This window comes from Leptopilina boulardi, unplaced genomic scaffold, assembly GCF_019393585.1.
Source record: "Leptopilina boulardi isolate dan_hultmark-lab unplaced genomic scaffold, ZJU_Lbou_2.1 LbouV2_31, whole genome shotgun sequence".
Lineage (NCBI taxonomy): Eukaryota > Metazoa > Arthropoda > Insecta > Hymenoptera > Figitidae > Leptopilina > Leptopilina boulardi.
In genome coordinates this window covers 2227955-2242841 of record NW_026137874.1, presented here as the reverse complement: position 1 = coordinate 2242841, position 14887 = coordinate 2227955, and the positions used below count along the sequence as shown (strand labels likewise).

General features: G+C 27.2%; 3 protein-coding genes across 5 annotated transcripts; 1 reads left to right on the top strand and 2 right to left on the bottom strand.

Moving 5' to 3' along the window:
* Positions 1-19: 19 nt before the first annotated feature.
* LOC127283321 (FYVE, RhoGEF and PH domain-containing protein 4-like) lies at positions 20-4205 on the bottom strand. The gene is made up of 7 exons (XM_051308104.1): positions 3563-4205; positions 2786-3259; positions 1722-2434; positions 1421-1626; positions 924-1289; positions 412-848; positions 20-315 (listed from the first exon to the last, which is right to left on the bottom strand). Exons 2-7 carry the CDS (start codon positions 3220-3222, stop codon positions 210-212), a joined length of 2265 nt encoding a protein of 754 aa, XP_051164061.1. The 5' UTR covers positions 3223-3259; positions 3563-4205; the 3' UTR covers positions 20-209.
* A 933-nt stretch (positions 4206-5138) lies between these two features.
* LOC127283322 (pickpocket protein 28-like) lies at positions 5139-8926 on the bottom strand. 3 transcript variants are annotated; one of them, XM_051308105.1, is made up of 13 exons: positions 8616-8926; positions 7836-8238; positions 7660-7772; positions 7451-7582; positions 7178-7381; positions 6967-7087; positions 6684-6832; positions 6413-6614; positions 6076-6346; positions 5856-5979; positions 5649-5774; positions 5476-5567; positions 5139-5414 (listed from the first exon to the last, which is right to left on the bottom strand). In XM_051308105.1, the coding sequence occupies exons 2-13, from the start codon at positions 8196-8198 to the stop codon at positions 5230-5232; spliced, it is 2082 nt and encodes a 693-aa protein (XP_051164062.1). In that variant the 5' UTR covers positions 8199-8238; positions 8616-8926; the 3' UTR covers positions 5139-5229. The 3 variants fall into 3 exon arrangements, with proteins under 3 accessions (XP_051164062.1, XP_051164063.1, XP_051164064.1); XM_051308106.1 differs by having other exon boundaries at positions 8655-8926; XM_051308107.1 differs by having other exon boundaries at positions 7836-8926.
* LOC127283318 (protein DDB_G0276689-like) lies at positions 6497-14884 on the top strand. The gene is made up of 11 exons (XM_051308097.1): positions 6497-6583; positions 9405-9529; positions 9606-9745; positions 9835-9964; positions 10047-10184; positions 10293-10469; positions 10538-11524; positions 11592-11740; positions 11814-12037; positions 12099-12365; positions 12432-14884. Exons 1-11 carry the CDS (start codon positions 6580-6582, stop codon positions 13922-13924), a joined length of 3834 nt encoding a protein of 1277 aa, XP_051164054.1. The 5' UTR covers positions 6497-6579; the 3' UTR covers positions 13925-14884.
* The last annotated feature ends 3 nt before the right edge of the window (positions 14885-14887 follow it).

Sequence of the window (14887 nt, the reverse complement as noted above, 5' to 3'; positions counted from 1 at the left end):
TTAAATATTTTTTTGACTAATATTTATATATATATATATATGAGTATAAATGACATGCAAAAAATTTCATGCTTCATTTTTCTAATATCGCCAAAAAAAATCCTATTTATATAAAACTTAAATTAACAATACAGTTTCTTGATTCTTAGAGCGACGACGATATGTAAAAGATTTTTAACTAGAATATAATAAATACATTACCAATGATTTTATTGTGTTTGCGATTGATTATCCTGATGATCATGTGCGTTTTCATTATTTTCATTTTCTTGAGGTAGCTCAGCCTTTGTGGCTAATTTTAATACGTGCACCCATCTGTGATAATAATTTAATTAATTATTTAATTAAAATAAATTTATTTCAAATTAATTAATTACAGTAATATAATTATTTATTTAGAATTAAACTTACTTTTCTTTGTTTTCCTGCGACGATGCTTGAAGATAATAACCCTTTCGTGAATGATGGATTTTAAAAGCTTTAATTCGATCTTTAGAATTTAATGGATCATCGTCGGGCAATTCTTTTCCCTCGATTACTATAAAACCAGGCAGTGGAGTTGCAGTCATTGCCATATTTTCTGAATCCGATTTAAATGTATATAAAACAAAATCCGTGTGAAGGGAAAACCATCTTCTTGTCCAATGTTTACTTGCTTGTGTTTTTAATAATAAATAACCGGAAAAAACCGATGGTGCACTTGCTGAGACTTGAAGTAAACTTGGAACTGGCGAAGAGGGCGATTTTGTCAATGGTTGTGTCAACGCTGCATAACATAATCTACATACTCTCATATGTTTATTGTCCTCGAATAATAATTTTTGGTTTGAGCATTTGCTACAGACAATCTAAAAGTCAATTAAAAATAATTAAAAATAGAAATAAGAATTTTATTTAAAAAAAAAATTTTTAGTATCACTTACAATTCCACACGATCTACAATTGTGTCTTCGTTTCATAACAGAGAATAAAGTTTCGCACACCATGCATCTGTTAACGTCGTCAATTTTAACTAAATTATTTTTCTCTTCCCCTGTTTTTAAACTCGCTTTTCGTCTCATAATCTCGTGCATTGTCTCAAAAAGTGCATCGAGCCATGCGGCTTTATCAGCCGCTGAATGAGTATATAATTCAACATTTTTATTATCATCTCTTATATAAAATGTATTAGCAGTTTCCAAATTATCGCCCTCAATTATTTCAAGATTTTCCACTAGAAATTTTGCTCTCAAACGATACATAGGTCCCGGAATCAGTCTCAATGAACATAACAAAAGTATGTCGCTAAACTAAAAAAAAAAATAAATAAATAAATTAAAAACAGAAAAAATTAGATAGAGAAAAAAAAATTATTTTTAAATTACTTTTTAAAATGAAAAATTAGTTTTGTAATTTAAGGGGGAAAAAATTGCAAACTTACTAGAAATAAATGCCTCTCTTGATGATCTCCACTTCGGGCTGATATTTTAACGATCCGTCCCTCTTTAACCAGCTCACGTGTCGCACTAACTAGATCAGTTGAATCGTAAATGCTCTCTTGAATCTCCAAGAGTTTCTTGAATTTATCGATTTTCTTCATAGCTTCATTCGTATGATTCGCTGCCGTTGAAACTAATTCCAAAGCCTCTAAAAAAAAAAAATACAGAGAAAATTAATATTAAACTGTAATGAATGATTAATTCCATTTTAAAAAATTTTTAATTATTAAATTATTTTATTACTTTTTGTATCTTCATAATCAGGATTATCCTTAGAAAGATTCTTTAAATAATCTTTAATAAGAAGCTCATATCTTGGTAATCGTTGAATTGGACTCAACATATGATGTGACAATGTCAATTTTCCACATTCCTCAAGTTTTTGTATTTCATTTGTAATTGCCGCAAATCGTGGTACTTTCGCTTGTAAATTATTAATAAGATTCATTGCATAATCAAAATTTTTCACATATTCCGTGTACATTTTTAAAAATGGTGCAAAATTCTTCATAATATCGCCAATACGCGAATTACTATCCCATAATTTCATTCTCTCTTCAAGTTGCGGTAATAAAAAATCATTATGAAATTTATAAATAGATTTAATATTAGAAAACATATGTTGAACTGTTTCGGGTGGAAACATTGGATGTGCACGATTTTCTTGATCAACACGAAATTGAAATACTTGATCAATTAAATGAAGTATATTAACATATTTTTTTTCCGTTAAAAGTAATTCCTCAGCTACTTGATGTGCCTTTTTTTTCTTTGATTGTGAATAATTTTCCTCTTTCGTTGGCAATAATTTTTCATTTGCCAAATCATTTGGTTGATCAACAATAGCTGTGTTTTCCGTCGAGCGATTTTCATCGGATTCTTCTTCACTTTCCGATTCGCTTACTGCATAATCTTCGAGAATAAATTGATGCGAACTTCTTTCCGCTGCCTTGTATCTATTTTGAAAGGAAAGAAAAAATTGTTTTTTTCAATTTGATTTATTTTTAATGAATTAATTTCGAATATAAAATACATTTGAAATTTAGTTGAGAAATAAAAAATTCTCTCTTTAAAGTTTGATTCACAAACACATTGATGGATTGTATATATAAAGTAAGTAGATAAAAACGTGCCAGATGCTGAGTTCTTTGAAAAACTATTTTTAGCTACATTCTTAAAACCTTTGAATTTTATTTTTTGATAAGAAAATATAATTTGGCAACTCTCAAGACGATCATAATATTTTCCATCAACATAAAACGCGAATAAGCGAGAATCGACAAACATAAAACAAACATAAAATTTACCTGCTACTGTTGTATTCTAAAACACTGTGAGAGACTTTAACAAAGGAAGATTCGGAAGTGATTTTCTCCGATCGGATTTCCGTGCAAATTGACGAATTTGAAGTTGTGACGAGAAATGATTGAAATCTGGGACAACTTTGTAATCGTGAAATTCTATTATATGGATGTTTGGGAAAATTTTGTTCATCCTGAACACCGCCAGTTGAATCTGAATCCTGCGAATTGCCATCCTCACTTGCACCACTCTGTTGTTCCAAAAGATGAGAATTTCTCGTTGTTTGCGATTTATTATTCTCATTTTCACGAGACGTTTCGTCGTCATCGTCAAAGAGATCAGTGTAAAATTTACTCGTTGAACCACTTATTTTTGAACTAAACATTTTGGACGTGTCCGTTTTATTAGTCCCGATGAATGGCTCCGGACACACATGAACCATTCAGGATAAAATGTCTCTCAACTGACCTCGTAGCATCCTAAGATCAATGTGTTAATTAAACTATCAATTATCAGACTTTTTATCGATAACATCGCTAAATAATATTTAAAAATACAATCTAATGAATGTCATATTAAATGCTAGAAATTTCAAAAAATTATATAATGGAAATTAGAAATAATAGAAAAAATTATAAATATAGGAAAATATAAATTAAACCTTTATAAAAAATACAAATTGACGTGTAGTAAGTAAAAAATTAGCATAAAAATAAAGACAATTGACAATATTTGATTCAATGTAACGAGACAATTGTTAAATGATGTAATTATTAAATTACCTTGTGCGTCGTTGTCACTAAAGCACCTGAACGTCAGGAGATTAATAAACAATCTCGTTGACATAATTGACAATAATTAAAAAGTGTTTCACGTTTCAACAAATTATTAAATTTCATCAGAGATATGATTAAAACTCAAGTTCATTCGAATCCTCAATTGAAAGGAACAAAAGTTACTCATTCTTAGCTCATTGTAGATAACAAGAGAAAACAATGAATTTTATGATAAATATACAAGACAAATATAATATAATTGACAAGGTTTTAAATCTCTTACACTATAGAAAAATTCAATTTCTAAATATTATTTAAATAATATCCACGGCACTAATTGTCAAAAATTTCAATATCACAAAAAATCCCGCCCTGTCAAAAAGAAAAAAAAACTTTTCACTCAACGAACGCCCTTGTATGAATAAACGTTCCACAAGTAGATTTTTGCTTGTTATCTTATTAATACATAGTCAACTTGATTAAATTGATCTGTTGATTTGTACGTCGATGCGACGATGCGATGTTACGTCGCGTGTGGTTGAATCATAATATATACTCAGTATTTTTGCCCCTCCTCATATACAAATGTTTTATTTCTTTTTATATTCACAATACAGGTTAGGAGATTTTAATGACAGAAGCACGACGAAATGACAGCTTATGACAGTTTGACAGTTTCAAAACATAACCTCACTTATTGACACAAGTGCGCATGCGTCACATATGTCAAAATTTACACTAAATTTGATTGGTTCGTCTTGGAAAGAATTTTCAAAAAACAGGGTTGGACAGTTAAAAAACCTATTTGTTTCATGAAAAGGCACCCTAATATTTCATTGTTATGATCCAACCCTGTTCAAACAACACATATAAAAAAATAAAAAAAAAAACACTACTGTGGGAACGTCAGCTATAAAGTTGATATTTTACAAGATATTATTTATGTAAATAATACAGACTGCATTATAGTTTTAAGTATAAATATTAAAAACAGTGTTTAAATTTCTAATTATTGGAAAAAGTAATTTGAGCGTGTTTTAACATGTTAATATTGAATAGAAAGCACTAAAGGTATGTTCTGATTATAGGAGACAGTATATTTATATTTTTATTAATACCTCCCACAAAGTGTTTATCATATATACTCATTATATTCAGAACATGAAAATTAATTACACAAGAAGATGTTTTAACAGAAAAATAATATTTAGTGACAATGTTAAACACATTTTAGTTTATTCCGGCCTTGTTTATAAATCAATTATATATATACATATAATTAATTAGAAATGAAGATGAATTCAGAATGTGACATAACCTATACTTATGTATATATAGGAAACTTCAAATTATCGACGTAATTATGAAATTTTCTATCATTTATTTATAGAAAACAATTTTTAATGCATGCTTTTTCAAAAATCGTAATTATACACACACATATATATATAATTGTTATCAAATTCAATTATTGTTTTAAAACGACAAATAGTTGCTGAATCTATTAACTTTCTATATTAGAAAAAAGAGGTTTTTTTTTTTTTTTAAATTTATAGATTATACAATTTTTTCCTTTTGTGTTTATAATAAGAATTTAAATTTATTTAAAGAAGTTAACGATTTACAATGTCAAATGTTATTTTATTAATAGTTTCAAACAAACATCTGTCAGTTTAATGCGCAAAAGGATAAGTAATTTGATTATTTTGCTTTATTTGTGTTTCAACTTCAGAATGATTCAATGAATTTTTATTTTTTCGTAGTTGACACCAAAATTTTAATGTTAGAAAATAAATTATTTCCATGAATGATAAAACACTAAAACCCATAAAAAGGCCAAGTAGACCGCCAATATTAGCTGAAATTAAATTTTCATTGAAAAATTTTTATTTTTTCTCAAAAATAGTTTAAATACTCACATAGGAATTCAGTAAATCCGAAAAGTTCTTGTTTGACAAATTTTGTGAATTGAGAATCAACAAAGAATAGATGTACAACGGCCATATTTTCCCTAAATTAAAAAGTGATTAGAATTATTAGAATTTACAATCAATAATAAATAAAAAAAGAATGGAATAATAATAATATTTACGTGAAGTAACGTTGATCCTTTTTTATATAAAAATTGTCTATATTAAAATTCGGCATCAAGGCACTCTGTGATATCTCAGTGGTATAACTAACTTCAAAACATCCTGGCCAACAATTACAACTTGGACTGTAAATTTGTATATTTAGAAAAATTTTATTTTTATCATTAATCTTTTTGAATACAAAAAAAAATGGCTATTAATCTTACGTTTCTGTGATGTTCAGTTGACTATTTGTATTTTCATCATCATAAAGTTTTTGTTCCATTGCTCTTCTTGCTTGAATTGCGCATTGATCATCTTTTTTTCCACAAATCGATGTATTTAGCGATTCTGCAGGAAAACCATTTTTTTTTTGAATTAAATAAATTTCATTTTTAATTAAAAAACTTTAAATAAATAAATAAATAAAAAAAAAATTAATCTTACTCGGCATATAATATTGTACGCATTGACAAATTTGTTGAGTAAAATTTGCCTCACATTCGAGAAAACAATTTCTCTGCGTATAAGTTCTATAAAAACGTAATCGTCTCTCGGACGTGAAGAAACATTTTCTTTTTTTCTTTGGTATTTTAAGTATCGTTTTACTTGCTACCGAAATATGTGGACGTATTATAACGCGCGTTTCTTTACCCGGTGAAATGCCAAATGCAAAATCTGCTATTTTTGGAGTTTCAACTGGATTATGCAGCAACATCTGCTAATTAACAATTAAATTTTAATAATTTACTAATTTTTGTATAATTTAATTTTATTTTTCAACCTTAAATCCAACACTGGCAGTTGATGAACAATAATATTCATCGACATTTGCATCGAGAACTAATGTTAATCCAAAATATTTTCCAGCTCCATAAGGTCTCCATGGTACAGAATCTGGTGAAATATTAGAGTTGTATCCTGTTTCAGGTGTCCAGTCAATAATTGGAAATGGGTATGTGACATTTAAATCAGTTGATTCTTTTCTGAAAATTAATTTAAATATTTATAATTTAAAAAGAAGAAAATTAGATAAATTTCATTCTCATACTCACGGATTGAAGAATATAAAATTTCGATGTACAGAATTAAAATTACAACACATTCCTTCGTCAGTTAAAGTGGGATTAAATAATTTTTCGCATTCAAATTTTAAACCATGCCATTGACAATAGTGAAGCATTTCATTACAAGATTGTGATACCTACGTGAATAATAATTATATTTAAATATTTTTTATACAAAGAATAAAAAAAAAATATTGTCAAAAGATTGAATTTTATATAATTTCGAATAATTTATTTTTAAAAACAAAAAAATTTATTTAAAGATTCTTACATTTATCATAAATCGGCGAACATTGATCCATTTTGCAGATTCATCATCTATATCATTGAATGTAGTGAAATTTTCCGTGTTACAAATATCATTAAGTAAAATCTTCTCAAGTTTATCCGATCTAAAATATTTTCATTTAAATTTTTTTTTTAAATTTATTAATTTTGCAAAAATTTAATTGAAAAAATAAAATTAATTTTTATTAACTTACCCACTTTTAATTCGATCAGCTTCAGATTTTTTCGCATTATTCATATTGCATAGGGTAATTGAGGGAAATGGAAATTCTTCATATGCAACGGGCTCGGGACTCAGGGAAATGATAATAGGCGAGGAAATCCATTTTTTATAAACACCTAAAATATATAAAGATGCTGTTGCCACTGCTGCTGTGAAGGAAATTATCCAAAAGAATCTGAAAAAAACGTTAAAATATAAATAGTTTGTGATTTCTCCCTTTTTTTTATTTATTTATTTATTTTACCTTTCGAAAAGAGAAAGATTACTATCGCCAATATATCGTAAACCATGAAGTGTACTTGTTGTACAATATTGTTTGGTTATTGATGTAATATCCGATTTTTTAATACAAGATTGAATATATCGTGATTTTGATCTGAAGAATAATTAAAATAATTTTTTTTTTCTAATATCAAATGCCGTACAATTTTTGGAGAAATAAATATTCTTTACCTATTTAATTTATCATCATTTAATTCTCTATGTCTTGAGAATTTTTTATCAAATTCTGCAGTTTTACTCGATTGTTTAAATGTTAAATTTGAGGGAATTTTACGTCCAACATTCTAAAATTGTAAAATACAATTATAATTAAAATATTTATTGAATATTAATATCGTTAATAATACCTGATAATTTCGATTTCTGACAGCAAATCCTTCAAGTTTCATTGGAGCTCTATATATACTTTGTGACTCAATGGCATTAGTTGTATGGGGAAAATATGTATTGTGCTCCCGTAAATAATTTGGAATTTCTCTATTATTCATATTATAATTAATTGTATTTGAATGTAAATCTTTTTTACCTGATGGATAATTAGACATTATTTGAGAAATATGAAAAATTTCAAATTCCTTATTCTTTTCAATTGGTTTTAAAAATGTCACTTTTCTTTGTGTCCATCGTACGTGTACCAAACTTTGCAAATAATTCCACACACTCAAAATTTCAAAATTGTTCCTTTGTCCCGTTATTGCCTCATTATCCATAGTCTTTTATAAGAATCTCGATTTTTAATCGTCTTTTTTTCTTAAAGAAAAAAAAAAGTAATTTAATTAATATTTACTAATTAAATTATTTAATAAATTAATTAATTAAATTATCACTCAGTAAAAATTAATTATTCTGAAAGAATGTTAAATTTTATAAATTTGGATTGAAGAAAAATTGAAATTATTCTTCATAAAAGACTAGAAGACTACTGATAAAAATTTTGTCAAGTTCAGAAATTAAATTTCTTTTTTTTAAGCAAATATTTGAAGGCCAGAGGTGAAAGAGAGATAAATAATAAATTATAAAATATTTTTTTATAATTAAGAAATTGTTAGCCGTCGAAATTTCGAGGTCTTCGTTAATATAAATTTATGTAACAACATTTTACACTGTTTTCTTTCTGTTATCCTTACCGATAAATGAACGCAAACTGTGTTAACGTCAATGCTTACCAGCTCAATTTAAACATACATACACAAATACACCCTTTTATTTTGCCTTCAACCCCTTCTTAACATTTCATAAACTTGAACTAAAGATTTTTTTTTTAAACTCATAATTATGGTTTTAAAAAACAAAAATATTTTTTAATTAATTTATTTTTATTTATTTAAAAAAAAGGGGGAAAAACAATAAAATTCTTATTCTGTTCGCACTTGAATTGACTCCTAAAAGTCAATGTGATTAGTATCTGTCAAGAGAAATTATTAAAAAAAAAAAAAAAAAAAAATATCGTCTCTATTATTTCGTTCATTAAAGATGAATGATAATAGAGTCGTTAAAGATAAGAGTCAGTGAGTTATTAAAATAGGGTAAACCATAAATGTTTGTCTAAGAACTATATAACAATTTTAATCGTTTTAAGTCTTGTACATTTTTTGTGATAAAAAAAAAATACAATAATAATTGAAAATTTTATTAATTACGTTAAAAATATTCTAATAACTCCAATTTATCCAAGTTTAATTGGATTTCACTTATATCAATATTTATTTAAATAATCAATAATCTAAATAGTAATTTAGAAGATAAAATATAAATAATGTAATTTATACACTTTTATTTAATATAATAAAAATAAAAAAAAAGCCTTCGAAAATTTAGATTTTTAACTAAATTACATAATTTTAATTAATTAATTATTTAAATTAATTTAATAAATTAGTAAATTATTATTATTAATGGGGAAATATTTTTTACAGGAGAAGAAATGTCTGAAAACAATTGTCAAGAAAATTTTGATAAAGAACATGAAATAGATATAAATTGGGAGAAAAAATACATAATCATGGAAAAATCGAGAGATGAAATGGAATCAATGTGGGAGGTAATATTTTTTGTTCTCTTTAATTATAGAGAGAGAGAAAAAAAGAATGAAATTGAAAAATTAATTTTATTTACAGATACCACAAATCTTTCATTTTCTACAATTAACCAAGAAAGCCTTGAATATTTCTCATCTATCAATGTATGAGGTAGAAAGAATGCTTTTAATGCCAAAAGCTTCTAAACAATTAGCCAATATTATGACCTGTCTTTTGAGGTAAAGAATATTTAAAATAAAATATAATACTCTATCTATTTAATTATTCTATTAAAAAAATTGAATTAATTAATTTTTTTCAATTTTAGCTCATCTAGTTTGAAATCAAAACTCCATAAATTACCACCAATGCCCTATGAATTTTGGACGAGCGTTTTAATGCACAAAGTTCGAAGTTGGTTTAAAATTTATCAAAATAAGCACAAAAATATTATAAAGGTAACATTTTTAATAATAAAATTTATTTTAAAAAATTAAATTTAAAAAAATCAAATTTAATTTAAATTAAATTTATTTTTAGGTCTTTGAAACAATTGGTGTGGAGTCTCAATTTTGGAATCTTTTTCCGGATATTGCTTGCCTAGAAGGAAAGGATTTTGAAACGCTTACATTTAAACAAAAAGTTTGGCTTCTAAAAACTCTGTGTGACACAATTTTAGTAAGTTTCTTGTATTAATTTCAATTTTTTTTAAAAAACAACTTTATTATAACAAAAATTTGTCTTTAAATTTATATTAATTTTTTTTTTTTGAATTTAATTATTCAGCATAGTAGAAAAACAATTCAAGAAGAAGTGCTAAAACATTCGTGGGAAAATAGAATCGAAACAATTTTGGGTATTGACAGACACGGTGCAAGATATATTTATTTTCCACATTTTCTAGAAAATGATCTTAGGGTATATCGACATTGTTTAGATAATGGAATACTTTCTACTGTAAAGGTATGTATAAAATTTTATTGTTTTACGATTTAAATTAAATTTTTAACAACAAAAATTTTTACTTTTAGCCACCAATTATTAAAGAAGAGCCAAATTGGGATGTTAAAGATGTGGATACAGTAAAATTTTCCACATTAAAAACTGGTCGTAGTAAAAGAAGAAAATCACGTTGGAGAAATGGCTCTTTACCTTATAAAGGAAAAAGAAAAAAAGACAGAGAGAAAAAACGAAAAATTGAAAAATTAAGTAACTTATCGAATAATTCAGTTATTATCAAGAATTTATTAAAAAATGAAAGTGATCTAAACAGTCCCGAGAAGAATAATCAATTAACAATTGCTTCATTGGAAAAAATTCCAAATGCCTTTAAAGGATTTCAAAATAACAGTGAAGAGGAATTAAATAATATGACTGTAATTTATAACATTCTAGATGAATTAATATCGAAAATTGAAGAAAATACGATAGATTCAAAAGAAAATAATACTCTTGATGCAAGTATAGATAATGAGGATATAAAAAATTATTTAGAAAGTAATTTAACAGAAAATACTTTCGATGAAACGAATAACAGAATTAATGAAGAGACATCTAAATTTGATAAAGAAGAAAAAATAGAGAAAATTCCAGATAAAGATTTGAAGAAAAAAGAGGATGATGATGAAGAAAACGAGCATAATAATAGTAGTAGTAGTAGTAGCAATAAATTAGCATTAAAGGAAAAGAAACAAAAAGACTCGAAGGACGATGAAGAACCAACTAATGACGAAAGTGATAATGAAATTTCTTTAATTGAAATGAGAGACACTTTATTGAATGAGGCATCTTTTGATGAATTCTCCCACGTCATACAAAACACAATCAAGGAATATAATTTACAAAATATCAAATTCACTGAAAATGAATCATGGAATGTTGCCGCGAACAATTTCAATGAATTTATTACCGATTTAAGCGCATCAAATTTTAAGCTTATCGCCGACAGTGTAGAAACTTTGCGCAATCTCATCAAAAATTTCTCAAGTAAAGATAATTTAATGGAAATTAACAAAGATGTAAGTATTTCAAAAAAAATAGGAAAAAGCAATTTTTAAAAATTAAAAATAATTTGTAATTTTGCAGGATGGATTTATACCGGTGTGTGAAATAAATTTATTAAGCAAATTGACGGAATTACTTAAGTCTGTAGAAAATTTTGAAACAGCATTAAAAGATTGCACAATGAAAGCAAAATCAAAATTAAAAAACGAATGGACTAATCTTAAAAATGGGTATGTATTTTTTTTTCAATTCGCTAATTTAATTTTTGTATCTACTTTAAATAATGTAAAACTTTTGGTTTAGAATTGTAGACGATAAAGAGTCATCCAGTGAAGATGGCCAATCGTCCAATTGGTGGGTGATTGGATCTCAAAATTGTATGTTATCTCCTTGTGGTTCGTTAACTGAGCATTCTGATTGTGAATTTGGCAAACGATCTGACAATCAGAAATGTAAATTCAACGATGATGAGGAAGATAAAGAGAAAGAACATGAGGACACCGATGATGATGATAATGAATCCGAAGGTTAGTATTAATAAAAAATAATTGTATTCTTTTTTTTACTGACACTTTTTTTTATATTTAGAAACAAAAAGACAGTCAAAAAGAGTTTTACGAGCTCGTGGCATTCCCTCGTACACGGAGCAATTTCTTTCCGACAACAGTGAAACAGAAGAATTGGAAAGATGGACCGAATTTGAAGCAACTTACACATCACCGAATGCACAAATAAATTCATCGACACTTCTTCCTCATTCACAACTCGATAAACCTGATAAACGAACCGATCCGGAGGATTCAGATCAGGAATGGATTTTACCAAGTTCAAGAAAAAAAAGAAGGAAACAACAATGTAAGTAAATCTAGATTTTTGTTTCATTTCAAAAATAATTAAAATAAAAATTTAAATTTTTTTTAGCCGCAAGTCGAAGATTGAAATCATTTCAAAATAAATTGCAAAATATTAAATCGAGTTCAATTTCACCGACACGTAACGAAACAATTGATGAAAAAACAAATATTCCATTATTGAATGAAACAAATGATAAGGGGGAAAAAATTAAAGAATCTTCCGAATCATCAGAAGCATCATCGAATGTTACAAAAACACCAGTGAAAGAAAGTCTGATAAAAGTTGTGCCTTCAGCAAAAATGACTTGTAAAATTGAGTGTGCAGACAGTGTTCATTCTGAATTAGACATTAAAGACGAAGGTCCAATTATTGACAATCCTCCAAATTACAATACTAATGTCCAACAACCACAAGGCTATGTGATTGTAAAAACTGAACCACCATCAACGGCAAATTATTACGTAATGCCAAATCCTCCAATGCCCGTTCAACAACCTTATGTGCAACAAACCCCTTTTGTTCCAAACGCACCTCCACAAATGCCCGTTCATCCAACACATCCTAATTATTATGTTCAAAATCCACCGAATTATGTTGTTCACAATCATCCATATCGACATCCAATGGGTATTCAACAGCCTCATCAACCTCAACAACTGCAACAGCATCTTCAACATCATCCTCATCAAATGATTGTTCAACAACCACCGCAAATTATCGGCGGACATCAAGTCATTACACATCCAAATTACGTTCAATACAGTTACGTCAATAATCAACAGCAGCAGCAGCAACAGCAACAACAACAACAACAACAACAAAATATAATCACTTCAAATCTTCCTCGTGCACGATTACCAAATTTAAACAGTCAACGTCCAATGATGAGTCGCGGACAAATGATGAATCATTCAGTTCGTATGGGTCTACAAAATCGTATGAATATACCAAGGCAAAATTTTGCCCATCCAAATGGAGCTGTAATTCGTAGTATGCCACTTGCCAATAATGGAATCAGAAATCCCGGTCCAAGATTAAGACATCCAGGACCACGAGGACAAAATCCACGTGGTGGTGGTGCCGCCGCCGGTGCACAACGTTTACAACGATTACAAAAACCAATAAATACAAATACGACGAAAAATAGTAAAACAACATCATTAATTGTTCTCAGTGATAGTGATGATGATATTGAAATGATTATCACTGAAAAGAAACGTGATTCAACGCCAAGTGTTAGTTCGCCAAGAAAAACGACAAATTTACAACAAAGCCCACGACGAAAGCCAATTGTCACATCCGAAGTTACTGTTGCAAAATCAAAAAGTACATTACCACCACAAATAATGCAACGTATGAGTCAAGGTGGTATTTCAATAACTCCAGTTAAATCAAATCCACCACCGGCAAATAATAATCCCAATACACAATTAGTTGTTGTTGTCAATGAAACTGGAAGTCATTATGCACTTGCATTGCCAAATGGAAGTAAATTAATTCTCACACCTGAACAAGTCGCCCAAATTAGAGCTTCGAATGGTGGAAAATTGATATTGTAAAATAATGTAAAATTCGATGGAACAGGTGTGCAATTTTTATATTTATTTTTTCATAATAGTGTCGCGATTAATTCAGTTGGTGATATTTATATTACTAAAAAATAGTTACGATAGTTACAGAGTATTATATAATGTAAACAAAAATTGATTATATATAATCAATACGGATAAATATGCTTAAGATTTTTTTTTGTATATACAAACACATAATCGAGAAACCGGGTTTTTGAAATTGAACCCAAAAATAATATTTTAATTTTTCTTCTACAATCAGAAAATATTCGGCAAAGCTGAATTTTAAAAAATCGATTTTTTTTTCTTAATCTGTTTATTTTTTTTTTTCGTTCGATTATTTATGTTTATGAAAAAAAACTGCGTTTTGCTTTTTTAATTATTTCGATTTTTGCGAAAAATGTTAGATTTTTGTTTTATGGCAATTTGATAATTGTGAAACTCATTCTCGTTACTTCTTTATTCATTTTATGTCCAAAAAAATATATATATTTTTTTTATTCCTCTGGAAAACTGATAAATTATTTTAACTCTTGTTTTTACAATTAAATTTAAAAAAATTTATCGACAATTTGTTTGTTTTTATTATTAAAGAAATCGTTTTCCAAAATCACAGGTACAAAGTACAAATGTTTAAAATCTTAATTTTAATAAACAAAATTCGAATTTTTTTTTCAATTTTACTTTATTTTTTAATATTTTACATATTTTGTTTCATTATTTTTTTCTTTTTTTTTTTATAAAAAAAAAGCGTTTTCATTTATTAATTAGTTTTAAAACTATCGATCTATGGGATGCAAAGATGATAAAAAACATCCTTTATTATTAAAACTGGGAACTTTGATCATTGTAAAATTGTTTTTTTTTTCTTTTACTATATGGTCGTAGCCTAAAGTGATGTGTATTTTAAATTATATAAAAATTGTTTTTTTTTCTTTTTTTTTTTTTGTC

Excerpts from the sequence above, each read along its gene's own strand:
- LOC127283322 (XM_051308107.1), bottom strand. The coding sequence starts at position 8,198 with ATGGATAATGAGGCAATAACGGGACAAAGGAACAATTTTGAAATTTTG. Across the intron at positions 7,382-7,450 it reads AATCTTTCTCTTTTCGAAAG|ATTCTTTTGGATAATTTCCT; the intron begins GTAAAATAAATA and ends CGTTTTTTTCAG. Across the intron at positions 6,615-6,683 it reads AATTTTATATTCTTCAATCC|AAAAGAATCAACTGATTTAA; the intron begins GTGAGTATGAGA and ends ATTAATTTTCAG.
- LOC127283318 (XM_051308097.1), top strand. Across the intron at positions 11,525-11,591 it reads TAATGGAAATTAACAAAGAT|GATGGATTTATACCGGTGTG; the intron begins GTAAGTATTTCA and ends GTAATTTTGCAG. Across the intron at positions 12,366-12,431 it reads AAAAAGAAGGAAACAACAAT|CCGCAAGTCGAAGATTGAAA; the intron begins GTAAGTAAATCT and ends AATTTTTTTTAG.
- LOC127283321 (XM_051308104.1), bottom strand. The coding sequence starts at position 3,222 with ATGGTTCATGTGTGTCCGGAGCCATTCATCGGGACTAATAAAACGGAC. Across the intron at positions 1,290-1,420 it reads AAGAGAGGCATTTATTTCTA|TTTAGCGACATACTTTTGTT; the intron begins GTAAGTTTGCAA and ends TTTTTTTTTTAG. Across the intron at positions 849-923 it reads ATTGTAGATCGTGTGGAATT|ATTGTCTGTAGCAAATGCTC; the intron begins GTAAGTGATACT and ends ATTGACTTTTAG.